Source organism: Microcaecilia unicolor, chromosome 5, assembly GCF_901765095.1.
Source record: "Microcaecilia unicolor chromosome 5, aMicUni1.1, whole genome shotgun sequence".
Taxonomy (NCBI): Eukaryota; Metazoa; Chordata; class Amphibia; order Gymnophiona; family Siphonopidae; genus Microcaecilia; species Microcaecilia unicolor.
The window spans coordinates 219,574,906-219,601,414 of NC_044035.1; the positions used below are offsets into that span (position 1 = coordinate 219,574,906).

Here is a 26,509-nt window from a genome sequence, read left to right on the forward strand (position 1 = left end):
CAATCAGGTTGCGATGTACTACACCAACAAGCAGGGAGGCACCGGATCTCACCCACTGTGTCAGGAAGCCATCCAGATGTGGCTTTGGGCGCACTGTCACAGCATACTTCTCCAAGCCACTTATGTGGCAGGCGTAAACAACAGTCTGGCCGACAGGCTGAGCAGGGTAATGCAACCTCACGAGTGGTTGCTGAATATGGGTGTTGCCCCCAAGATCTTACGGTCGTGGAGAACCCCCTCGGTGGATCTTTTTGCCACTCAAATCAATCACAAAGTCCCTCAGTTCTGTTCCAGGCTTCAGGCCCACTACAGACTAGCATGATACCTTTCTCCTACATTGGGGAACAGGCCTTCTGTATGCGTATCCTCCCATACCTCTAGTAAGGAAGACTTTGCTGAAACTCAAGCAAGACTGCGGAACCATGATCCTGATAGCACCTTTTCTGGCCACTTCAGATTTGGTTTCCTCGTCTTCTGGAGTTGTCCTCCGAAGAACCGTGGATTGTTTTCCAACCCTCATCACTCAGAGCGAGGGGTTACTTCTTCATCCCAACCTCCAGTCTCTGGCTTTCATGACCTGGATGTTGAGAGCCTAGAATTCGCTTCCTTGGGTCTTTCGGAGGGTGTCTCCTGGATCTTGCTTGCTTCCAGGAAAGATTCCACTAAGAGGTGTTACTCTTTCAAATGGAGGAGGTTTGCCATCTGGTGTGACAGCAAGGCCGTAGATCCTCTTTCTTGTCCTGCTTGAATACCTTCTACACTTATCAGAGTCTGGTCTCAGGACCAACTCTGTAAGGGGTCATCTCAGTGCAATTAGTGCATAGCATCAGCGTGTAGAAGGTAAGCCTATCTCTGGACAGCCTTTAGTTGTTCACTTCATGAGTGGTTTGCTCTTGCCAAAGCCCCCAGTCAAACCTCCACCATTGTCATAGGATCTCAACGTCATTCTCACCAGCTGATGAACGCTCCTTTTGAGTCACAGAATTCCTGCCGTACTTAACCTGGAAGGTCGTTTTCTTGGTGGCTGTTACTTCAGGTCGTAGGGTCAGTGAGCTTCAGGCTTTAGTAGTGGATGCACCTTATACTAAGTTTCATCACAACACAGTAGTCCTCCGCACGCACCCTAAGTTCCTGCCCAAGGTGGTGTCGGAGTTCCATCTGAACCAGTCAATTGTCTTGCCAACATTCTTTCCCTGTCCTCATGCCCCACTCTGGCGAAAGCAGCTTGCACACCGACTGCATTGGCCTTTTACGTGGAGCGGATGAAGCCCCTCAGACAGTCCGCCCATTTGTTTGTTTCTTTTGATCCCAACAGGAGGGGAGTCGCCATTGGAAAACGCACAATCTCCAATTGGCTAGCAGATTGCATTTCCTTTGCTTATGCTCAAGCTGGGCTGACTCTGGAGGGCCATGTCACGGCTCATAATGTCAGAGCCATGGCTGCGTGGGTGGCTTTCTTGAAGTCAGCCTCCATCAAAGAAATTTACAATGTGGTCTTCAGTCCACATATTCACATCACACTACTGCCTTGAGCAGGATACCCCATGCGATAGTCAGTTTTGGCAGTTGGTGTTGCAGAATCTGTTTGGGGTGTAGAATCCAACTCCACCCCTCTAGGCCTGTTTTATTCTGTTCCAGGCTGCATTCTTAGCTAGTTGTATATAGTTTCAGATTAATCTATGTTATGTCCCCGCCATTGCGCGGTCCAATTGGCCAACTTTTGTTGTTTTGGGTGAGCCTGGATGGTAGGGATACCCCAGTTGTGAGTATAATACAGCCTGCTTGTCCTCGGAGAAAGCAAAGATACTTACCTGTAGCGAGTATTCTCCGAGGACAGCAGGCTGATTATTCTTACAAACCCACCCAGCTCACCTTGGAGTTGTCTCCTCTGTCTTTCTTTTACTGTTCACTGAATTGAGGAGTACAGCCGCACAGCGGGCGGGAAGACACTTGGCGCATGCGCATTTCGGCATGTGGCGTGCTCAGAAGGCTCTAGCATACTTTTTGCTATGTGAAATGCCGGTTCCCGGGCCGGCGCAGATCGCTGACCCAGTTGTGAGAATAATCAACCTGCTGTCCTTGGAGAATACCTGCTACAGGTAAGTATCTTCGGTTTCCCCGCTGAATATCTCCAGTTAGCAGCTAGCTGGTTATATCGCACGATATAACCAGCTATCTGCCGATTTTTGACCGGATTTAGTGGCCATATTTGACAGCGTCAAATAGTGGAATATCTTTGGCTGGTTTGAAGATAACTGGCTAAGTCTGAATAGCAACTTAACAGGTTATCTTCAAGCTGGCCAAAAATAAACTGGATATTCAGTGCCAGTCACAGGAAACGGCCCGGTATTGAATATCCGGGCTTATCGCTGCTGACTATGGGAGTTAGCCAGTCTAACTCCCATGGTCTGAATATCGGCCTCTTTACTTCTAGTTGGATCATTGCAGCTTCATCTCTACCCTAAATTTTAAAGGTCAACTTTCTGAGCTGTTTGTTGTTGCTTGATACACCAGCAATCATCCCTGAGGAGTTAGAACTGGTGGAAGTTCTCCATGCACCAAAACAGCTGTTTGAAGAATCTCAGCATTTGATTTATCTTATCCTCTTCAGGATTTGAATTGCTCTTATATCTTATTCCTGTTCGTGAAAAGTTTCTTATTTCAGCATAGAATGTTATTCTTACTTAGTATATAACCTTTTGTTTTTCTAGCAAGTCCAGAGTACCATTACGGGTGCATTGAGTCCCCAGGGGATTGTGGTGCCAGCATCAGCTCTGCAGCAAGGGAATGTTACTATGGCAACAGTAGCAGGTATGCTATCAAAAATTTTGGGTCCAGTATTCAATAGCACTTATGCAGTTGGTATTCACCAAATTGGTACTTTTTTTGAAATGTTTTCCTGCATTTATACAGTACAGATAACTTTTGACCATATATGTTGCTGTGGGGGTTTTATAAGGTACTTGAGAGTGAAGAGCAGCATTTTTTGCAGTGAAGTAGGCTCTTATAAAATTGCCTGAAAACATAGTGCCTGCTTTTATGGAATATGAAGATAATTTTAACAGGGTACCTGTTTTAAGAGGGTAGGAAGATGCCTAATCTTTGCCTTTATAAAACACTATTCCAAGTTCAGTGAGTATAGCACCTAGATTGTGGGCACTGACATTTGACACCTGATTGGGCCCAGGCCTTAATGTTAACACTTAATGTACATGTGTACTTTGTAAAATATATGTGCACATTGCGACTTCACTCATGATCTACCCTCCCCTGAGCATAATTTATAGTTGTAGTTTATTAGGGTTTGCTATACCGCCATTAACTAACTCGCAGATCACAGCAGTGTGCAATTCTAAAAATAAAGAAAACAGAATAGAAAAATCGACAGGACAGCGTTCCGTGATACCAATCATTCAAGAAGTAATCACACATACAGTAAAAGGCAAGGGAAAGGAGAAAGAAGGGGCTGTTGCATGAACCGGGTAGGAAATGGTAAAGCCTTATGCAGAATTAAATGTTTGCTGAAACAGCCAAGTTTTGAGCATTGAATTTTTTAAATGACAGTTCAGAACAGATTGAGAAAGGAATAAAGTTCCAGAGGAAAGGGGCAGCAAAGAAGAAAGCCAGATGCTGAGTAGACTCCGGTTGTGCAGAACGGGTACTAGAGCATGTCCACTCTACAAGTATACGCTGGTTTCTAACATGCATACTTTTAGGTGTGACCTAATTTTATAACAGCATTTTGCATGTGAAAAAGGTTTATAACATGATCCTCTTTATGTGCAAGCATTTCTGGGTGTGGAGAACAGGTAGAGCAGGGGCACGATGTGCACAAAATAGATGCATGTATACCTGTTCTTAGCAGTACATACACTTACAGAATTAAACTTATCTTGATCCTGGTGTAAATGCTTGCTCCTTGGTTCCTGTAGTAAATTTATAAAGGCACACAGATGCATATGTTGTCTTTGTAAAATATGTACAACATAAGTCCTTTCCTATAAAATTACCCAACACATGCCCAAAGTTACGTTTTTCTAATTTGGGCAGAACTTGGGGTTGGGGTGGGAACAAAACTAAGAATCCGCTCTCTGACTAACTTCTGTGTTCAAGTCTGAATGCAGAAGTATCAGGAATATATTTAAACATAAATTATGCTGGTAGTTTTGATGTTTAGGCTTAAACAAGTAGACCTGGCTTGAAAATCCATATAAAGTTATATGGGTAAAACTTAATGTGCAGGCTGCCTTGCTGAATATTTATCTCATGAAAACTGAACCCTTTGACTCTGCCTTGTACATCTCATACAAAATATTCCTTTCACTGCCTAAGCAGTAAGGTTCTGTGAAATATCACTAGTCTGTTCTGAATATAGAAGAAATGGCTCCCACACAAGAAAAGCTGACCACGACCTGCCCACTTTTTGTTTGGGCGTTCTGAGGGGATATTCAGCAGCACTCTCCAGTTAAATGCCGCTGAATATCCCCACTTAGGCAGCGGGAAGCGATTTAAGCGGGCAGGAGCCTCTCCTGCCCGCTTAAATCGCTTTGAATAGCCGCATGAAAAAATATAGTATAATTAATTACTAAAATATTTTCTCTGAGGGAAAGCAGGATGAGGTGTACAGCAAGAGTGTAGAGAATGCATGGCTTGGGCAACCTATGTTGCTTTCAATACGGCATCCAGAGTCAATTCAGTTGGTATTGGGAAGCACAAACTCACCTGACTTGGTGCTTAGACCTGGAACCAGTGGTTTAGAACAAGCTGGTGGAAATATCATGCAGGGATGACAGTTCTTTCAGTGACAAGTTGGAAGAGGTCACTGACTTCATCAAGAAATGCTTTGAAACCATCAAGTCAATGTCAAGGCCCATCCTGGCTCATCTGTCTCTTCCAGGAGGTATTCGGCCTGAGGTTGAAGGAGGTGCTACTACACTCAAAGGCGTAGGCCACCTCCACCTCTCGTCCTTCCCAAGCTTACCAGTGTTCTTGCTTCTGTCCACGGCAGCAGAGGCCTCAGAAGTCTCATCTGGTTCCCCAATCAAAGCAAGAGACAAGCTTGTGACTGGTTCCAGGAGAGCATAGCTACAATAAATGTAGCTATTTCAGACGACCTACCAGTAAGAAGGAGGCTACATTTTTTCCAAGAAAAGTGGCCCCTTGTAACCTCAGTGGGTTCTCAAAATAGTTCAAACAAGCTACACTCTACAGTTGGAAACCACTCCACCAAATTGCCCGCCTGAGATTATCAAAACTAAGCTTTCAGCATCAGGAGTTGCTTAGGCAGGAATTTCCTTCCCTTTTGCAGGCCAAAGTAGTCGAACCTGTTCCTGTTCCTGATCACAAAGAAAGCAGGGGGATATCGTCCTATCCTAGCCCCAAGGGCCTTGAACAAATTCTTCCAAGAAAAAAGTTCAAGATGGTTTCCCTGTTCCTCATGAGAGACTCCTGAGAAAATTAAAGAATCATGGAGGCAAGGTTCTGGTGTGGATTAGGAATTGGTTATTGGACGGAAAAAAGAGGGTAGGATTAAATGATAATTTCTCTCAGTGGAGGAGGGTGAACAGTGAATGCTGCAGGAATCTGTATTGGGACTGATGCTATTTAACATACTTATAAATGATATGAAAATCGGAACAATGGGTGAGGTGATTAAATTTGCAGATGATACAAAACTATTCAAGGTTGTTAAATCATGTGCGGACTGTGAAATATTGCAGGAAGACCTTAGGAAATTGGAAGGCTGGGCATCCAAATGGCAGATGAAATTTAGTGTGGACAAATTCAAGGTGATGCACATTGGGAAGAATAATCCAAATCATAGTTACCTGATGCAAGGTCCACCTTGGGGGTCAGCACTCAAGAAAAAGATCTAGGTGTTTTTGTAGATAATACATTAAAATCTTCTGCCCAGTGTGCAGCAGCCAAAAAAGCAAACATGATGCTAGGAATTATTAGGAAAGGGATAATTCCTTTCAGTGAGTAAGACTGAAAATACTATAATGCCTTTGTATCGCTCCATGGTGTGACCGCACCTTGAGTATTGCGTTCAGATCTGGTTGCCGTATCTCAAAAAAGATATAGCGGAATTAGAAAAGGTTCAAAGAAGAGCGACCAAAATGATAAATGGGATGGAACTCCTCTCATATGAGGAAAGGCTAGAGGTTAGGGCTCTTCAGCTTAGAAAAGAGACGGATGAGGGGAGATATGATTGAGGTCTACAAAATCCTGAGTGGTGTAGAACGAGTAGAAGTAAATCGATTTTTTACTCATCCCAAAAGTGCAAAGACTAGGGGACACTTGAGGAAGTTATATGGAAATACTTTTAAAACAAAAGGAGGAAATATTTTTTCACTCAGTGAATAGTTAAGTTCTGGAGCTCTTTGCCAGAGGATGTAGTAACAGCGGTTAGCGTATCTGGGTTTAAAAAAGGTTTGGACAAATTCCTGGAGGAAAAAATCCATAGTCTGCTATTGAGACAGACAAGGGGAAGCAACTGCTTGCCCCAGGATTGGTAGCATGGAATGTTGCTGCTAATTGCGTTTTTGTCAGGTACTAGTGACCTGGTTTGGCCACTGTTTGGAAAACAGGATACTGGGCTAGATGGACCATTGGTCTGACCCAGTATGGCTATTCTTATGTAACCTGCTTCTAGTGATTGAGGAACAAGTCTGGCTGTGCTTTCTGGACTTAAAAGATACCTACACTCACATACAGATTCATCCAAGTCACAGGAATACTCTGAGATCTCTAGTAGGGAAACACCATTCTCCGAGGACAAGCAGGCCAGCTAATTCTCACATGTAGGTGATGTCATCTATGAAGACTGGTGCGGAAACGCTGCCCAGAGTATTGTATCTTTAAGAGCTTGAGGCAGCACTCCCACCACGCATTTGCGGGTGACCTCCCACCTGACTAATGAGTGCGGGACCAATTAGTATTTTTTCATCCAAGGTAAGGGGAAGACATGTCTTTCGCAGCTCCTCTCAGCATCATTTTTTATCTTCTATTTTGGTGCCTTCCCTCATTGTTTCTTCTTTTTTTTCCCTTTTATTCTTAGTTTCTTTTTTGTTTTAAGTTTCCTTTATTTGTTTGGACTCGCAAGGCCCTCTTGGGGCCTGAGCATCAGCTGGGTGCTGTCCCTTACCTTTTTGGTGATTAGCCTCTTTTTTTTATCACCATAAAGTAATTTGATTTAGCCATGGCTGTTTTTCCTTTCATGTCATCGAAAGTTCCCAGTGGTATTAAGCGCAGTGCTCAGTACAGTTGGACCATCTCTGGGCTGACACCCATTCCTGATGTATTTTTATTTTTTATTTGTAGCATTTATACCCCGCTCTTTCCCGCTCGATAGCAGGTTCAGTGCGGCTTACAATGTATGGTACAAAATAACACAGAGATAACACAATGTATGGGTACAAAGTATCCCAGAGATAACACAATTGTATAGAGAAGGATAAGAGGAAGAGATGGGGGGGGGGGGAGGAATGAGTTATGGTTAATATTAGTGGTGTGGATTAGGTTCGTGAATTAAGTTGGGTTGTTTGGATACGCTTGTTTGAAGAGGTATGTTTTCAGCAGCTTTCGGAAGGGTTGTTGTATCTTGGTATGGCGTTCCAGAGTTGGCTGCCTCTAACGGAGAAGTTGGATGCGTAGTAGGTTTTGTGTTTGAGACCTTTGCAATTGGGGAGGTGAAGATTGAGATATGTTCGAGAAGATTTGGACCCGTTCCTGGTTGGAAGGTCGATTAGATTGGTCATGTAACTTGGGGATTCTCCGTGGAGGATCTTGTGGATTAATGTGTGGACTTTGAAGTTTATTCGCTCTTTGATAGGGAGCCAGTGGAGTTTTTCACGGAGTGGTGTTGCACTTTCAAATCATGATTTACCAAAAATAAGTCTGGCTGCTGTATTTTGGGCGGTTTGGAGTTTTTCAGGATTTGGGCTTTGCAACCAATGAATATGCTGTTGCAGTAGTCAGCGTGGGTGAGTACTGTGGATTGTACCAGATTACGGAATGTTGTTTGGGGGAGGAATGGTTTTACTCTTCAGTACCCACATCAGGTTGAACATCTTCTTCGTCATGGCTTTTGCCTGAGTTTCTAGAGTTAGGTCTAGCATTACACCCAGGATTTTTAGATTGTCGGATATTGGGATTGTAGCGTTGGGGGTGGTTGGGAGTAGAGTGGTGTGTCTTGATGAGAGGATTAAGCATTGAGTTTTTTCTTTATTCAATTTCATTTTGAAGGCATTAGCCCAGGAGGCTAAGATGTTCATGCCAGTGATTATTTTTTTGGAAATTTCTGCAAGGTTGGATTAGAAGGGGATGAATATGGTGACGTCATCTGCATAGATAAATGGGTTTAGACCAGCTTTGGATAGGGATTTAGCCAGAGGAATCATCATAAGATTGAAGAGGATCGAGGATAAAGGCGATCCTTGGGGGACTCCGCAATGTGAGGACCACGCATCTGATACAGATGAGGTTGATTTGACTTGGTAGGATCTAGTGGTGATGAAACTTTTTATCCATTTAATGATGTTTCCGCTGATCCCTAATTTGTCCAGTAGTTTCGTAAGAATATCGTGGGGTACCATGTCAAATGCGCTGGATAGGTCAAACTGCAGAAGTAGTATGTTGTTGCCAAATGAAATTTCTTGTTTGAACTTTGATATTAGGGTGAGTAGTACTGTTTCAGTGCTGTGTGCAGGTTGAAAACCCGATTGTGATTCATGTAATATGGAGAATTTTTGTATGAATTCGTTGAGTTGGGAGGTCACTCTATTTTCCATTAGTTTGGTTAGAAGAGGGATGGAGGCCACAGGTCAGTAGTTGGTGATGTCTTTCGCTGGTTTTTTTGGTATTGGTGTGAGTAGAATATTGCCGTGTTCGGAGGGGAAGGAGCCTTGCTGAAGTAGGAAATTTAGGTGAATTGTGAGGTCCGTAATGAATCGATCTGGGGCATTTTTCATTAGGTAATTGGGGCATGGGTCCAGGAGGCAGTGAGACTTGGAGAGTTTGGATAGTGCTCTGGAAATTTCCTTAGTGCTGAGGGGGGTGAAGTTTGTCCAGGAGCGGTCTGCCGGGATCTCTTCTGAGTTGGGATCCAGTTCTTCGAGGAAAGTATCAATGTTTGTGTCGTCATGGGGAATTGTGTTGCATAGGTTAATGATTTTGTTGTTGAAATATTTGGCCAGTTGGTCGGCAGATGGACAGTTTGAGGGTGAAGTTGTTACTGGATTCGTGTTGATAAGATTCTTTATGATTTGGTATTGTTTTTTTATGTCTGTTCCGGAAGCTGTGATTTGTTTTGTGTAGTGTGATCTTTTGGCTCATTTAATGTCATTCTTGTATTTCTTTTGCGTTTCTTTCCATGCATTCAGGGTGAGATCATCTTTTGATTTGCTCCAAGTTTTTCTAGTTTCCTGGTTTGTTTCTTTAGTTTTTTTAGTTCCTCGTTGAACCACGGTGAGGGTTTTTTCTTTGTGCATAGAGTTTTGGAGTGTAGCGGTGCAATTTCATCCAGAATAAGTTTGCATCTGTGGTCCCATTTTGTAAGAAAGTGGTTTGAATTTGGATCTATTGACCAGTCATTGTCATAGATTTGTTGCCAGAATGTTTCCTTATCAATTTGTCCTCTGGTGTTGATTGTTATGGGGTCAGGTGGTTTGGATTGGTCTTTTTTCCGCCATTGTATGTATAGGGTTGCTTTGTGATGGTCTGACCAGGGGGAAGCTGCCCAATGGATATCTGATAAGTGAAAGTTTTGGTCTGTGGTGTGAAATGATATCGAGTGAATGTCCTTTAATATGGGTTGGTACTGTTGGAGGAAGGTTGAAATCACATAGTTGGAGGAAGTCTTTACATTCCCGAGTGTGAGCAGAGTTGGAGTCTTCTAAATGGAGGTTTATATCCCCTATTAGAAGTATGTTGGAGTCGTTAGCACATGCATTCGATATAAAGTCCATGAATGTGGTTTGGTTGTGGTTCCAGTTGTTGGGAGGTCTGTAGAACAGTATGCAGGTTAGGTGTTCGTATAGTGTGGGGTTGTATAATTTTATACAGGCAATTTTGAGTTGAGTTGGACTCAGAGATGGGTTCTGCGGAGAAGTTGGATCTGTAGATGAGTGCAATTCCTCCTCCTCTTTTATCTTTTCTAGGCCAGTGTGATATTTTGTAGCCCGGAGGACAAAGTTCGTTTATGATGGGGTCTTCTGGGTTGCGGATCCAGGTTTCTGTGATGAATAGTAGGTCAAGGTTGTCCGAAGTGATCCAGTCTGTGATGATTTCGCTTTTGTTTACCACTGATTTTGCGTTGATATATCCTATTCGGACAGATAGATGTGGATCGGCTGTTTGGAGAGATGGGTGGATTTTGCTAAGTTGTCTTATTTTAGGTGTTTTGGGATTGTGTGGGACTGTTTCTGTTTTTGTGGATGGCATCTGGGATGATGTTGGGTTTCCATGGCTATTGTTGGTTTGTGAGGGAGTGGGAGTTATGTGAGTGCTTAAGTTGTGTTGAGGGATTGGTGTCATATTGTATTCAGTTGAAGGGGTTTTGGGATTAGCATAAGTTGTAGCGAGTATGTGGATGGAGATAATTAATTTTAAGAGGATCATGCTGGTGAGATAATTTTGGTTGGATAGTGGGTGTATGTGGGATGGTAGGGCGACATATCAAACATATCAATATACTTACAATTTAAAGATGGTATTGTGAATGTAAGATATCTAATTATTACATTTTGGTACTGCTAAAGTATACTAGCAAGGCAATATCAGCAGATAACATCAGATAATATCAGCAAGATAGGATCAGTAAGATTCGGCACAACAATTAAAAGTTGTTGTAAATATAATATATCAATTATATTTTGATGCTACGATATTATGCTAACAAGGCAATATCAGCAGATTATATCAGCAAGTTAATGATAATAAGAATCAACACAATTGATATCGCAATAGGGTAGTAGACGCAAAAGTTAGCACAATATGTATTCAATTCTGTGACTTTCAGAACATCAGGTATACATGCTGTGTTTTGTTAGCAGGCAGTATCAGCAGAGACTATCAGCAAGATAATAAAAGTTAATAAAAGTGAGATTCGGCTCAACTAATGTCACAGTAGTGAAATAGAAGCAAAAGTTAACACAATTTTGTGTTGTGTATACAATTCTGAGGCATTTAGATCATCAATTATACATACACAGGAGTTATAGATCAGTTTCAGAGGGTCACTTTTTAAACCTAGAGAAGAAGTTTCAGGGTTGGTGGAACGACCAGGCTTTACCCGTTTTGGACTGGCCTGGATGCTGCAGGTTTGTTCATCTGCTTTCCCTCATGCTCCACTTCAGCAATTTGTTAATAGTAGGGTGGTGGACGCGTAAGTAAGCAAATCGGGTAACAGTTAAATGGAGACTGCAGTGTTCCTGCAGTTTCTGCTATTGCTGTCGTTAGTCCGCTTCCCTGGCCACTTGGCGCCTTCGATCGGGTTCGTGGCATCTGTTTGTCCTCCTGCAAACTCCTTTACGTCTTCGGCCTTCGTCTTCTGGAACAACCAGCGCGGATCCGGTACTCCGGTTCCTATTTTCCTCCTGGGTCGACGAGTGGATCGACAAACGACCAGTGTGGATCCGGTTCTCCGGTTCCTATTGTCCTCCTGGTTCGATGAGTGGATCGACGAACGGAAGGTGAGGTCGTAGTGTTGGGTGCGTGGTCGGGATCGTTTATCAGAGCGCTTCGGGGTATGGAGAGATTCGGTGTCTCTCGTGCACCAGGTGGGAGGTAGGCGGGTACAGGTTGCGGTAGGCAGAGCGTGTAGATCTTGCTCAGTTCCCTTGGGGAGAAGTGCAGTTACCGCTCTCTGTTTCGGGGCTGCGGCGTGTGTACTTGTTGCTTTCGTTCAGCTTTATCATCCGGCTTGCTCCGACTGCCGATTACCGCTGCCATTAGCTGTTGGCCTCTGTTTGTTGCTCTCCTCCTGGATTCTGCTTCTTTTGGCTCGCTGAGCTTTTGCTGAAGTTCAGGCCAGAGGCTTGGAATCCGGAGCTTAGGTGTGTGCGACTAGCTCGGTCGCCATCTTGGGATGCGAGTTCAAAACCAGGCCTGGGCACTAGATCATCTCCTGCTTCCCACTCCCCTTTAATTAATCAAAAGGGCTGTGGTATCGGAAAAGAACCCCGCCGCCCTATTCACCCCCTCCCCCCGGATGATAGTCAATAAGGCATTAACAATACAGGACAGAGCTCCGTGCTAATCCATAGAAGCGCCTGGCTACATTCTACCAATCAACGTCCACCTTAAAGCACTCCCCTAATGTATCCAGCATTTGGGGCCAGACCATAACTCTACTAACTGTATTCTTTGTTTGCATATTCAAAAAAGAAAACAAGTCCAGAGAGGCTCAAAAAGAGAACATTTTTGGAGCCAGATCTGAATTATTGATATCAGCAATGGCATCAGCACTTCCACCAGCATCGCATACATCGGTCCCTATAGCTACTAGACCTGTATTAGACACTGGGAGTGGACATTCATCGAGCAGGTCTCCACCTGCCTCAATACCAATGGCAATGCAGGGCCCCCGGGACCAGTCAGCATCGGACCCAAAACTGAGGAGATGGGTGGATTCAACATCATCCTCATCGTTCTCCTCGATGCATGGTGCCAGGAGCGCTGGGGCACTAAGAGATTCGATACCCAAGTAGCGTCAGCGCTGAGAGGAACGCGCCTTCTCTATTGAAGAGGTGTATAAGTGCAGGTCTCTAAGTAGCCAGAACCCGGGACCTGAGTCAACAGACGATTCAACAGGCTATCTTTGACCCGACGCCCCATCCTTTCCTGATGTTGACCCTCGATGAGCAGATCTGGGCCATATTCCAAGAGCACTCGGTGGGGCTTTTACAGCAGAGTTCATTGGCTGATGGGTTACTTGCTCCAGCCATGACTCTACCATCTGCCTCACAGGGCCCTCAGTTTGTGGTGAGGTCACCAACGCCAGTGCTAGGTGCGGTATCAGCATCGATACCGTCCATGCGGGTACTCCCTTGACGTCGGTGGAGGAAGCTTTGCTATAGTCAATGGTTGAGCCTGCATCGCAGTGCTATTCCAGACAAAGACATGGTTTCTTTTATCGGAGGCAGGAGGTTTTTTTGCTGATTCTGGTACAAACCGCTCATGGGTGTTTGGTGATGATCCACAGTACTTCTCAGAGGAGGAGTTCTATGGCATTCCATCAGACCCCTCCCCACCAGAGAAGAGGTGTAAGTCTCCACCAGAGAGTGTCTCCTTCCCTGCTTTTGTGGAGGAGATGGCAGCTGCCATCCCAATTAAGTTGGAGATGGAGGATGAGCCCAGGGCTGAGTCCTAGAATATGACTCTCCACCTAGAGAGGCTGTGACTCTCCCTCTTTATGAGATCTTAGGTGATGTTCAAACCAACTCTGTAAAGGGTTCACCTCAGTGCAATTAGTGCTTACCATCACCATGTGGAAAGTAAGCCCATCTCTGGACAGCCTCTAGTTGTTTGCTTCATGAGAGGTTTGTTGTTCACAAAGCCCCCTGTCAAACCTCCACCTGTGTCATAGGACCTCAAGGTCATCCTCACTCAGCTGATGAAAGCTCCTTTTGAGCCACTCGATTCCTGTCACCTGAAGTACTTGGCCTGGAAGGTCTTGTTTTTGGTGGCTGTTACTTCAGCTCGCAGAGAGCTTCACGCCTTAGTAGCAGATCCACCTTACTCAAAATTTCATCATAATTCTCCTTACGCAACCTAAGTTTCAGCCTAAGGTTGTATTGGAATTCCATCTGAATCAGCCTATCATCTTTCCAACATTTTTCCCCAAGCCTCTTGTTCATCCTGGTGAAAGCACACTGCACTTTGGACTGCAAGCGAACATTGGCCTTTTACCTGGAGCGGAATAAGCCCTACAGACAGTCCACCCAACTTAATCTCCAGTTGGCTGGCAGTTTGCATTTCTTTCACTCATGCCCAGGCTGGGCTGACTCTTGAGGGTTAAGTCAAGCTTCGTAATGTTAGAGCCATGGCAGCATCGGTTGCCCACTTGAGGTCAGCCTCTATAGAAGAAATTCGCAAGGCTGCAACATGGTCTTCAGGCCACACATTCACATCTCACTATTGTCTTGAGCAAGATACCAAACGTGATGGTCCATTTGGACAGACAGTTCTGCAGAATTTGTTTGGGGTCTACAATCCAACTCCACCCTCCTAGGCCCATTTTGTTCTGTTTCAGGCTGCACAGTCACACAGTTTGTATATAGTTTCAGGTTAGTTAATGTTTTTTGACCCCTGCCATTGCGAGTTCCAATTGTCCTACTGTTGTTGTTTTCTGCGAGCCTGGTAGCTAGGAATTCCTACATGTGAGAATTGTCTGTCCTGCTTCTCCTCAGAGAAATCAAAGATACTTATCTGTTGCAGGCGTTCTACATGGAGAACAGGCATCAATTCTCACATATCCTCCCACCTCCCTTTGAAATTGTTTTGTATAGCTGTTTTATTATACTGATGGTCCCACGCTCTCATGGCGAGTGGGAAGGCACTCGCACATGCATGGTGGGGTGCTGTTGCATTCTCTTAAAGTTATACTACGCTATAAATGCATTCTTCACCAGGCGACATGGATGACATCACTCACATGTGAGAATTGATGACCTGCTGTACTCAGAGAATACATGCAAACTTCTCAATTGTCGTAAATATCTGGCAAAGTAAGGCTTTGATGTCTCTTCACACATTTCCGCCTTAATAGTAGCAATGCAACTTCTGTCCTAACTCAGGGTCTCGTACCTCGAATTCGCTGTCCAGCAGCGTCTAACAGATATCCCTTCTCGTAGAGAAAAATTGTTTGGTGACGTGGAGGGGCATAATCGAACGTCGCCGGCCAAATAGATCGCCGGCGATCTATATTGGCGGCGGCGCTACAGCTGGCCAGAACCATATTATTGAAAAAGATGGCTGGCCATCTTTTTTTTTGATAATACGGTTTAGCCCGGCCAAATGCCTTGGAGTTCGCCGGGTTTGAGATGGCCGGGTTTGTTTTTCAGCGATAATGGAAACAAATGCCGGCCATCTCCAACCCGGCGAAATCCAAGGCATTTGGTCGTGGGAGGAGCCAGCATTTGTAGCGCACTGGTCCATCTGACTTGCCAGGACACCAGCTGGTCACCCTAGGGGTCAGTGCGGTAAACTTCAGAAAAACCTCCCACATGCATAGCTCCCTTACTTTGGGTGCTGAGCCCCTCAACCCCCCCCCCTAAAACCCACTACCCACAAATGTACAACACTACCAAAGCTCTTAGGGGTGAAGTGTCAACTACATGTGGGTACAGTGAGTTTTGGAGGGCTTCCATTACCAGCACAAGTGTTACAGGTAGGGGGGGATGGGCCTGGGTCCGCCTGCCTTAAGTGCACTGCGGTACTCACTAAAAGTGCTCCAGGGACCTGCATACACGCAGGCCTCTAGGACTTGTTGCTGCTGTATAACCTTGGCACACCAGTTGACACCTGAAGACTAATCTCTTTGAAAAAGTCCTTTATTTGAATAAGCACGTTTTCTCACAGTTAACTGCAGATCAGAGGTTGTGCCCCACTGGCAAAGAGTCTCCCTGGTACTGAGCTGAGCAGTAGGTCAGAGCTGGCAGAATGGTGTACAATGCCCTCTTTCAGCAACATTCAAGGTAATAACTAAGTTCTCTAACGTGGGTGACACATGAAAGGGATCTAAAACTGGCTTACAAAAATGGCCACTACCTCATGGACTACCGGAAACAAAACAGGGCACACTCTGACCCAGTTGGCAGGGGGGAAAAGCACCATGGGAGTAGAGCCCACTACCCTACACCCACCACAATGCATTGCTGATGTGACTGCAGGGCACCTAACAGAAAAGGTGTCACACTCACCCGAGAGCCACATCGCAACCAGGGAAAGGATGTCGGAGGATACAACACATTCTGCTGTCATGGAGGTGGGTAAGGCATTTGAGGCTGGCATACAGGCTGGCAGAAAAGGTTTTTAGTTTTATTTTCTTAGTATGGGAGGGGATTGGTGAGCACTGGAGGAGTATGGGAGGCCATCCCCCATTCTCTCCAGTGGTCAGCTGGTCATTTGGGGCACCCTTTTGAGGCTTGGTCGTGAAAATAAAAGGACCAAGTAAACCCGGCGATATACTGCTTATGGCGGGTTTTTTTTTTCCATTATCGCCGAAAGCCGGCCATCTGGTAGCCACGCCCATGCCCGCCCATGCCCCGCCTTCGCTTCGCCGCCGACATGCCCCTTTGAACTTTGGCTGGCAACGTGACAGGAAAGCGGCGGTTGCCAAAAAAGCGGCTTTCGATTATACTGATTTGGCCGCTTTTCCGAGATCGCCGGCCATCTCCCGATTTATGTCGGAAAATGGCCGGCGATCACTTTCGAAAATGAGCTGGAAAGTCACAGAAGTGGCTGACCTAATTAAAAAACATACAGATAATATAGAAACTCTATCTAGGCCACAAACTTCTGCTCTTGCTTCGTCTTCTAGAAGATTTGCAGGAAATTATTGATGCTTCTATTACTATATGTCTAAGCATTGTTACACTGCTACTCTTCCACATCAAAGGACTATGTCCTGACGTTCATGTCCAAGGCAACAGCGAAGTAAAAAATTCCAGACACCCTCTCAGTCTAACCAACAGCCTAATTTTTGACTCCTTCCTAGAGAGCATTGCCACCATACAGTTGTTCGTGCCAAGTGACATACCAGTAAGAGGAAGGCTTATTCTCTTTCAACAGAGGTGACCTCTCATTACCTACGACTGTTGGGTGCTACACATCATTCAGCTCTGTGTTGGCAAAGAAGACCTCCCAACCATCCACCAAGAGAGTCTCATTTCAACTCCCTCCAAATGAAACAACTTCGAGAGGAGTTCTCAGCCCTCTTCTGGCAGAATGCAATAGAACCAGTTCCTCTGCTGGACAGGGATTGAGTGCTCAGTTCCAGATATTTCCTCATACTAAAAAAGACAAGCAGAGTACATCCAATTCTCAATCTGTGAGACTTAAACAATTTTCTACTCTGAGAAAAATTTCTCATGGTATCCCTGGGGTCACTACTTCCCATGATACAACTCAAAAATTGGCTTTGCTCTCTAGATCTCAAGGAAGCATACACGCACATACCTATTCTCCCTACACACAGAAAGTTCCTTCGCTTCTTCTTTGGGACTTTGCATTATCAATACAAGGTCTTACCATTTGGCTTGGCTTCGGCTCCCTGAGTCTTCACAAAGTGTCTGATAGTGGTAGCTGCAACACTTCACTCATGGGGCATCCATGACTTCCCCTATCTGGATGACTAGTTATTGAAGGCAGACTCCTGTAAGTCTGCACACACCTCCATTCTCTGTGCCATAAGTTTCCTAGAACTCCTTGGATTTGTGATCACATCTTCAGCTAGTTCAGAGTTCATTGGAGCAGCCCTCTATACTACTCAGGGTTGAGCCTTCCTTCCTCAACTAACAGCAAACATACTGACTCTCACCACTCAGATATTCAAATCCACACAAGTATCTGCTTGTCAGATGCTACACCTACTGGCTCATATGGCCAGTAGGTGGAGTTGAAGAGCTGCAAGCAATAAGCAAAGTCCTTCAACGATTTTCGGGGCAAATGTGTCATTGCAACCCCAATCTCCGTGAAAAGTGGTCCGGAAATGAAGAAGGATAAAATTGCCACCAAAAGCTAGAGTAAGTTGTGAGTGTACTAAAAAAAAGCTGGGGGAAATGTGGAGCCTACAGCTTGCCCATCCATCTTTGATCATAACATCACCGCTCTCCACCTGCCCTATTGATATTGCTTTTGATACATAGTTCAAAGTCCAGAGCTTTCAACTGAAACTGAAACAGGGCTTGCTAAAGTCTCCAATGACCTGTTTCTGGCCAGATCCAAAGGTCTATACTCATCCTTCTCGATCTATCTGCTGCTTTTGACACTGTTGATCACCATCTACTCCTTGATACACTGTCCTCACTTGGATTTCAGGGCTCTGTTCTTTCCTGGTTTTCTTCTTATCTCTCCCATTGTACTTTTAGTGTATATTCTGGTGAATCCTTTTCCACTTCTAACCCACTATCAGTTGGTGTACCTCAGGGATCTGTCCTGGGACCTCTTCTTCATCTATATTTCTTCCCTTGGTATCTCATCCAGTGGTTTGCAGTATCACCTTTATGCTGATGACTCCCAGATCTACTTCTCCACACCAGAAATTTCAGCAGGAATCCAGGCCAAAGTGTCAGCCTGCCTGTCTGACATTGTTGCCTGGATGTCTCACCGCCATCTGAAGCTAAACATGACCAAGATTGAGCTTCTTACCTTTCCCCCTAAACTGACATCTCTTCTTCACCCATTCTCTGTCTTTGTGGATAACACTCTCTGAGGACAAGCAGACTCTAATATTCTTACATGTGGGTCGTCGTCCGCGACGGCCCAGAGCACGGAAGTAATCCTTCAAAGATCTGGAACCTTCTTGATCGTTCCGTCGCGCGGGCCGGCCCACCGCGCATGTGTGGGTGGCTTGCCGTCCGCGACGTGAACGTGCAGGAATCAGTCTCTTTTTTTCCGCGATCCTGGACGGTCGGGTTTGTTTCCTCACTGTGCAGTTTGGCTCAGGAGACAGTTTTTGTGAGCGTTTATCACTTTCTTTTGTCTTATTTTCTTTTGTTTATCCTAGTTTAAAAAAAAAAAAAGACAAAAACAAATTTTTTCCATTATTTCTTTCTTAGTTTTCCTCATCCTTTAAAATTTTCTGTCTTTTTTGTCATGGCCGCCTTTTAGGCCGCTCGGCCGGGTCTTTTTCCCTCTTTTTGTGCCTTTTTTTGATTGGCACCATCAAGCTATTTTTCCACCCATGTCATCGAAGACTCCCAGTGGCTTCAAGTGTTGTACTCGCTGTAACCGGACCATCTCGAGCACCAACCCTCACGCGTGCTGTCTTCAGTGTCTTGGGCCAGACCACTTTCCAACTTCTTGAAAGCTCTGCAAGTTGATGAAAAAGCAGACCCAGGTGGCTTGAGAGGCTCAGCGTGAGAAATGTTTTTCTGAGCGGTCCGGTCCTTCGATATCGACATTGGCACTGAGGGCATCGACATCGGCGTCAGTGTCAAGGGAAGCAGCGACACCAGGAGCGCAGGTAATGGCTGCCGAAAGACTGCATCAAGCTGGGAGCAGTGAGGCATCGAGTAGGTCTCCACCCATCTCGGGGCCTCCTGCTATGCAGGCCCCCTGAGACCACCCTTTGTCGGACCCAGCCCCGAGGAGACGTGTGGAATCCACATCATCCTCATCGGTACCGAGGAGTCTCGATGACGGGTGTCGAGCGAAGGCGAAGAAGCATCATCATTGATCTCCTTACAGACATGGTACTAAGTGAGAGCTCCGGGGAGCCGAGGGAATCGGCACCCGAGAAGCGTCGGCGCCGGGAGGATCGCTCACCCTCCATTCAGGAGGTGCCAATGCGTCGGTCGTCTGGCAGCCTGGTACCAGCTCCTGAGCCCCCTCAGATTCTGGCACCAACTCCTGCACTGGCCCCACAGCCTTTTCCGATGGCAGCTCTCGATGAGTGCATCCGGGCCCTTCTTCTAGAGATTCTGGAAGGGTTGCTTCGTCAGTTGGCCTCAGTGTCGGGGATGCTTGTGCCTCCTGTACCGACTGCAGAGACGGCATCTGGGCCATCACCTGTGAGGAGGCCCCCGCCCTTGGTGCTGCTTGCGATACCGGAGCCGGTTGCCAACCAGGTCGCCTCTCCCGCCTCTCCCGGTGGAGGAAGCTTCACCAGAGTCCAGGCAGGGGTTGACGTCTCGACACCCCCCACAAGGTCGTTGATCCTCGACGTCAAGACAGGCTCAGTTTTGGGTTGCTCTTGGGGAGCTTCTGTCTGATACCGAAGAGGAGCGTTCGTGGGAAGAGGAGGAAGACCCCAGGTACATTTCGGAGGAGGAGTCCTGTGGGCTTCCTCTGATCCTGCTCCACCGATTGAAGTGAGGATGTCCACTTGAGAGTCTTACTTTCTCATCCTTTGTGCGCGAAATGTCTCAGGACATTCCATTCCCTATGGAGGTTGTGGATGAGCCCAGGGCTGAGATGCTTGAGGTCCTGGATTATCCTTCTCCACCTGCAGAGGTTGCAACGGCCCCCCTGCACAATACACTCAGGGAAATGCTGATGCAGAATTGGTCTTGCCCTCTCTCTAATCCAGTGGTCCCCAAGAAGTCCAAGTCCCAGTACAGAGTCCATGGAGAGCCTGTAATGGTGAAGGCCCAACTTACTCATGATTCCATGGTGGTGGACTCTGCTCTCAGAAGAGCCAAGAGTACTAGAGACTATGCCTCGGTGCCCCCAGGCAGAGAGTTAAGGACCTTGGATTCTTTTGGGAGGAGAACGTATCAGGCCGCAATACTCGCCGCCAAGATCCAAACATACCAGCTTTACACGAGCATTCACTTACGGAACTCGGTGAAGCAACTGTCTAGTTTAGTTGAAGCACTTCCTGCGGAGCTTGCTGAACCTTTTCACCAGGTGGTCAGGCAGCAGAAGGCGTGCCGCAAATTCCTGGCCAGGGGGTCTTACAACACTTTTGATGTAGCATCCCGAGGAGCTGCTCAAGGTATAGTGATGAGCAGACTCTCATGGCTGTGTGTCTCTGACCTAGAACAGAAGACCCAGCAGCAAATGGCGAATGTTCCTTGCCAGGGGGGATAATCTCTTTGGAGAGAAAGTAGAGGAAATGGTTGATCAGATGAAAAAGCATCATGATTCCATGGATTCTCTCTCCCGCCAGATGTCTTCTGCTACTGCCTCCTCATCCAGGAGGTATTTTGGAGGGAGGAGAAGTGCTCCCTATTCCTATAATAGGCATAGGTACACTCCTGCCTCTCAGCAACCGGTTCAGACTCAGCCCTAGCATGAGCGTTCTCGTCAACGCCGTGCACCTAAGGTCCCTAGAGCTCCCCAGCAAAAGCAAGTAACAGGCTTTTGACTGGCTCCAGTGCAGCATAGCTGCAGTAAAAGTGTCCGTACCGGGCGACTTGCCTGTCGGGGGGAGGTTGATATTTTTTCACCAAAGGTGGCCTCTTATAACCTCCAACAAGTGGGTTCTTCAAATAGTCCGGTTAGGATACACACTCAGTCTGGCATCCAAGCCTCCAAATTGCCCACCGGGAGCTCAATCCTTCAGCTCCCAGCACAAGCAGGTACTTGCAGAGGAACTCTCCGCCCTTCTAAAGGCCAATGCGGTTGAACTCGTTCCACCAGGGGAATTCTATTCCAGGTACTTGTGCAAAAGAAAACAGGGGGGATGCGTCCCATCCTAGACCTAAGAGCCCTGAATAAATTCCTAGTCTGAGAAAAGTTCAGGATGGTTTCCCTGGGCACCCTTCTTTACATGATTCAGGAAAACGATTGGCTATGCTGTCTGGACTTAGATGCCTGTACTCACATCTCGGTGCTCCCAACTCACAGGAGGTACCTTTGATTTCGGCTGGGAACTCAGCACTTTCAGTACTGTGTACTGCCCTTTGGCCTAGCATCTGTGCCCAGGGTCTTCACAAAATGCTTAGCAGTTGTCACAGCATCGCTACGCAGACTAGGCATGCATATGTTCCCTTATCTCGACGATTGGCTGGTGAAGAACACTTCGGAAGCAGGGGCTCTACGGTCCATGCAGATGACTATTCAACTGCTTGAGCTTCTGGGGTTTGTAATAAATTATCCCAAGTCCCATCTTGTTCCAGTGTAGAAATTGGAGTTCATTGGAGCTCTGTTGGTTACACGGACGTCTCAAGCTTATCTTCCCCAGGCAAGGGCAGACAATCTTCTGACCCGAGTGTCCTTGGCTTGGGCGTTTCAATAGATCACAGCTCGGCAGATGTTGAGACTTTTAGGGCACATGGCCTCCACGTTCATGTGACTCCCATGGCATGCCTACATATGAGATCAACTCAGTGGACCCTAGCTTCCCAGTGGTGCCAGGCCACAGGGGATCTAGAGGATGTCATCCATTTCTCCACCGACTTTTGCAGTTCCCTTCAGTGGTGGACCATTCGATCCAATCTGACCTTGGGATGTCCATTCCAAATTCCTCAGCCACAAAAAGTGGTGACGACGGATGCATTCCTCCTTGGGTGGGGAGCTCATGTAGATGGACTTCACACTCAGGGAGCTTGGTCCTTTCAGGAGAAGGATTTTCAGATCAACTTCCTGGAATTACGAGCGATCTGGAACGCTCAAGGCTTTCAGAGATCGGCTGTCCAATCAAATTATTCTAATTCAGACAGACAATCAGGTTGCTGTGTATTACACCAACAAGCAGGGGGGCACCGGATCTCGCCATCTGTGTCAGGAGGCCGTCCGGATGTGGCTTTGGGCTCACCATCACGTTATGTTTCTTCAGGCCACATACCTAGCAGGCGTAAACAACAGTCTGGCCGACAGACTGAGCAGGATAATGCAACCTCACGAGTGATCTCTGAACATGGACGTTGTCCACAAGATCTTCCGAGAGTGGGGCACAACCTCGGATCTTTTTACCACTCAGATCAATCATAAAGTCCCTCAGTTCTGTTCCAGACTTCAGGCCCACGACAGATTAGCATCAGATGCTTTTCTCCTGCATTGGGGGACAGGCCTTCTGTATGCGTATCCTCCTATACCCGTAGTAGGGAAAACTCTGCTGAAACCCAGGCAAGACCACGGAACCATGATTCTGATTGCACCTTTCTGGCCTTGTCAGATCTGGTTTCCTCTTCTTCTGGAGTTGTCCTCTGAAGAACTGTGGAGATTGGAGTGTTTTCCAACCCTCATCACCCAGAACGAGGGGTCGCTTCTACATCCCAACACCCAGTCTCTGGCTCTCACGGCCTGGATGTTGAGAACTTAGAAGTTGCCTCTTTAGGCCTTTCGGAGGGTGTCTCCCGAGTCTTGCTTGCTTCCAGGAAAGATTCCACGAAAAAGTGTTATTCTTTTAAATGGAGGAGGTTTGCTGTCTGGTGTTACAGTAAGGCCCTAGATCCTTTTTCTTGTCCTACACGGACCCTGCTTGAATACCTTCTACACTTACCAGAGTCTGGTCTTAATACCAACTCCATAAGAGTTCACCTTAGTGCAATTAGTGCTTACCATCAACGTGTAGAAGGTCAGCCTATCTCTGGACAGCCTTTAGTTGTTCGCTTCATGAGAGGTTTGCTTTTGTCAAAGCCCCCTGTCAAACCTCCACCGGTGTCATGGGATCTCAATGTTGTTCTCACCCAGCTGATGAAATCTCCTTTTGAGCCACTGAATTCCTGCCATCTGAAGTACTTGACCTGGAAGGTCATTTTCTTGGTGGCTGTTACTTCAGCTCGTAGAGTCAGTGAGTTCCAAGCCCTAGTAGTCCATGCACCTTATATTAAATTTCACCATAATAGAGTAGTCCTCCGCACTCATCCTAAGTTCTTGCCAAAGGTGGTGTCGGAGTTCCATCTGAACCAGTCAATTGTCTTGCCAACATTTTTTCCCCGTCCACATACCTGGTGAGGACAAGTTGCACACCTTGGACTGTAAGAGAGCACAGGCCTTTTACGTGAAGCAGACTAAGCCCTACAGACAGTCCGTCCAATTGTTTGTTTCTTTCAATCCCAACAGGAGGGGGGTTGCCATCGGAAAACGCACCATCTAAAATCGGCTAGCAGATTGCATTTCCTTCACTTATGCCCAAGCTGGGCTGACTTTAGAGGGCCATGTCACGGCTCACAATGTTAGAACCATGGCTGCGTCAGTGGCTTATTTGAAGTCAGCCTCCATTGAAGAGATTTGCAAGGCTGCAACGTGGTCATCAGTCCATACATTCACATCTCACTACTTCCTTGAGCAGGGTACCCGGCGCGACAGTCAGTTTGGGCAGTCGGTGCTGCAGAATCTGTTCGGGGTTTAGAATCCAACTCCACCTTCCTAGGCCCATTTCTGTTTTGTTCCAGGCTGCACTCTCACTTAGTTGTTTTTTCTTTTCAGGTCAATCTCAGTTATGTCCTCGCTGTTGCGAGGCCCAATTGACCATTGTTCTTTGTTTTGAGTGAGCCTGGGGGCTAGGGATACCCCACATGTAAGAATGTTGGAGTTGTTTACATTTATCTTGTTTTGCTTTTTATTAAACTGATTCCTGCACGTTCGCATCGCGGGCGGGAAGCCGCCCACGCATGCGGTGGGTCGGCCCGCACGACGGAACGATCAAGAAGGTTCCAGAGTTTTGAAGGATTTCTTCCGTGTTCTGGGCCGTCGCGGACGACGACCCACATGTAATAATATTGAGCCTGCTGTCCTCGGAGAATACCTGCTACAGGTATGTATCTTCATTTCATCCTATGTGTCTCATCAGTTCATAACCTTGGGTTCTGGTAGTGTGCTCAGAAAGGAAAGGGTGAATTTTGGTGATATTATAGAGAAAGAAACGACAGGTTTCAGCAGTCTGTTGAATAGTGCAAGATGGCCGCTCAGATGGTCGCAGGAGCACCCAGCTCCGATGAACCCCAACAGACCAGACCGAAATCGGCTACAAACCGGCCCGTCTTCACTGGAAACTGCAGCGCAAGAAGCCGCGGAGCCGAAGCCAACTTTCAATCACCTGGTCCAGTCAGGAACACCAGAAAGAGCCTGGTGAGACTGCCCACACACGACGGTCCCAAGACCACGTGCTGCTCGGCCCCGACCTTAACATTAGCCAGGCTACAACCTACCTCCAACGCCGTCGGCGACCCGCCCGGACACAACCACCCCTGCACCGCCGAACACCAGCCACTGACGAGCACTGCCTACACAGACAACCGCCATCCCAACGACGTCCTCCTCCAGGTCAGTTGTTCGTCCACTGAGCTCCATTCGGGTACCGCTGATCAGGCCTCTCACCAATGCCGATCATTAAAGGAGGAACCCAATTGGCAAGGAGAGAGCAGAACGCGGGATAGAGCGAGGACAGAGCTAAGCGTGGTACGGAGCGAAGTGAACAAGGGGTGAAGGTGAACAGAGGGTCCACTGAAGGGCAGCCAGAGAAACGCAGCGCAACTTGAGACTGACCGGAAGCGGTCTGAGGTCGACAACATTGCTCGGAGCCACCGGAGCATACGAGCAGCTGTGGCAGCACACAAAAGGGCAGACGGAGAAGTGGACGACCCGAACCATCCCGTTGATCCCTTCCACTGAAATACCTTTTTCTGATGGCCGCCGACAAGATGATCAGGGAGTTGCTGCTCCGGTGACCAGTGACCCCAGTTGGAAGGCGGCCGCAGGGGGAGTCACATGGTGACCTGGCCGCACACAGAGAGTGCCGCGGAATGCCGAACATCTCCAGGGCATCCAACGAACACCTGAGCCAGATACCTTGGCTGTGAAGCCCGTCTCCGACCTGCCTCGTGGCCACGCTGGGACCCGACCCGGACCCTGCCCGACCGATCCCCACCCGCTCTCAGAAGCAGGGCCGACCTATGCGCTGAGAGACGAACGGACACAGACTTCCCCCGGCGATCCTCCCAGGTGGACTGGCGGTGCAAACTGCTCGATCCAACCCGGGAACACAGCGTGGCTCCAGCCAGGAGAGCCCACATCGACCAGACATCGCAGGCTGAAGGTAGCGACCACCTCGAGGCGAGGCCCTACCAGTGACCCGCGACGGACCTGAACCCGTGGCTGACCGATGCGACCCAGGTGGCAGTCACTGACCGTGAGCCGTCCCAGCAGCTGCTGAGCTGGATCAATGGGACATTTAAAAGACTGGGTTATGATGTCTCATGAGACCTGGAGTACTGCCTTACTCTCCAGTCTCTCAGCTTAAGAGAGGACTAACTGTTCAACCATCCCCTAATCTCTACAACATAGCAGCATCTCCTCAGATTCCTACCTTCAAACACCAACACAGATCTCTGAACTAAGGAGTCTCTACACCCTGAAGCAACACTTCAAGCTAATGGCGGCGAGACCACGAGACAATCTCACATTCACCAACCTTCTGACCCTCTGGAGACAAGGAATCAAGGCCACCGAGTCAGATGAGAAACGTGAGTTGAAAACAACTTTAAGCTCACCCCTCACAGACTCCTAGAAAACTCCTAAAAACCCCCCCCAACATTCCCACCTTAAAGAGAATCCCAAACAGACACAACAAAATGATCATCACCAAACTAATTCTAATAACCTACACACTATCCCTAATTCACCAAACACTAACCACCCCCCTCACAAACACCAACAACATACCCACAATACTCAATCTTTTCAGATTACCCAGATACAACACACCTCACCAGAACAACAATAATCAAAACAATGAAAAAACCACCCCACGGGGACAAACATATCACAAAGGAAAGAAAGGACATAATAAACCTACACAACAAGAGAACAGACAACTTAAGAAAATCATCGCAACTACGAACATAAAAGACCCCTACCAAACAATTCAGATGGGATACATAAACGCCAGATCAGT

The 26,509-nt window shown here is 46.9% G+C and overlaps 1 protein-coding gene across 1 annotated transcript in view; it reads left to right on the top strand.

The window, feature by feature from the left end:
* The window catches only part of PKNOX1 (PBX/knotted 1 homeobox 1), a 591,440-nt gene that overhangs the window by 361,301 nt on the left and 203,630 nt on the right, over positions 1–26,509 (top strand). Inside the window, exon 6 of the mRNA XM_030203790.1 lies at positions 2,712–2,811. Coding sequence (XP_030059650.1) covers positions 2,712–2,811 — 100 coding nt within the window. The remainder of the gene's footprint in view (positions 1–2,711; positions 2,812–26,509) is intronic.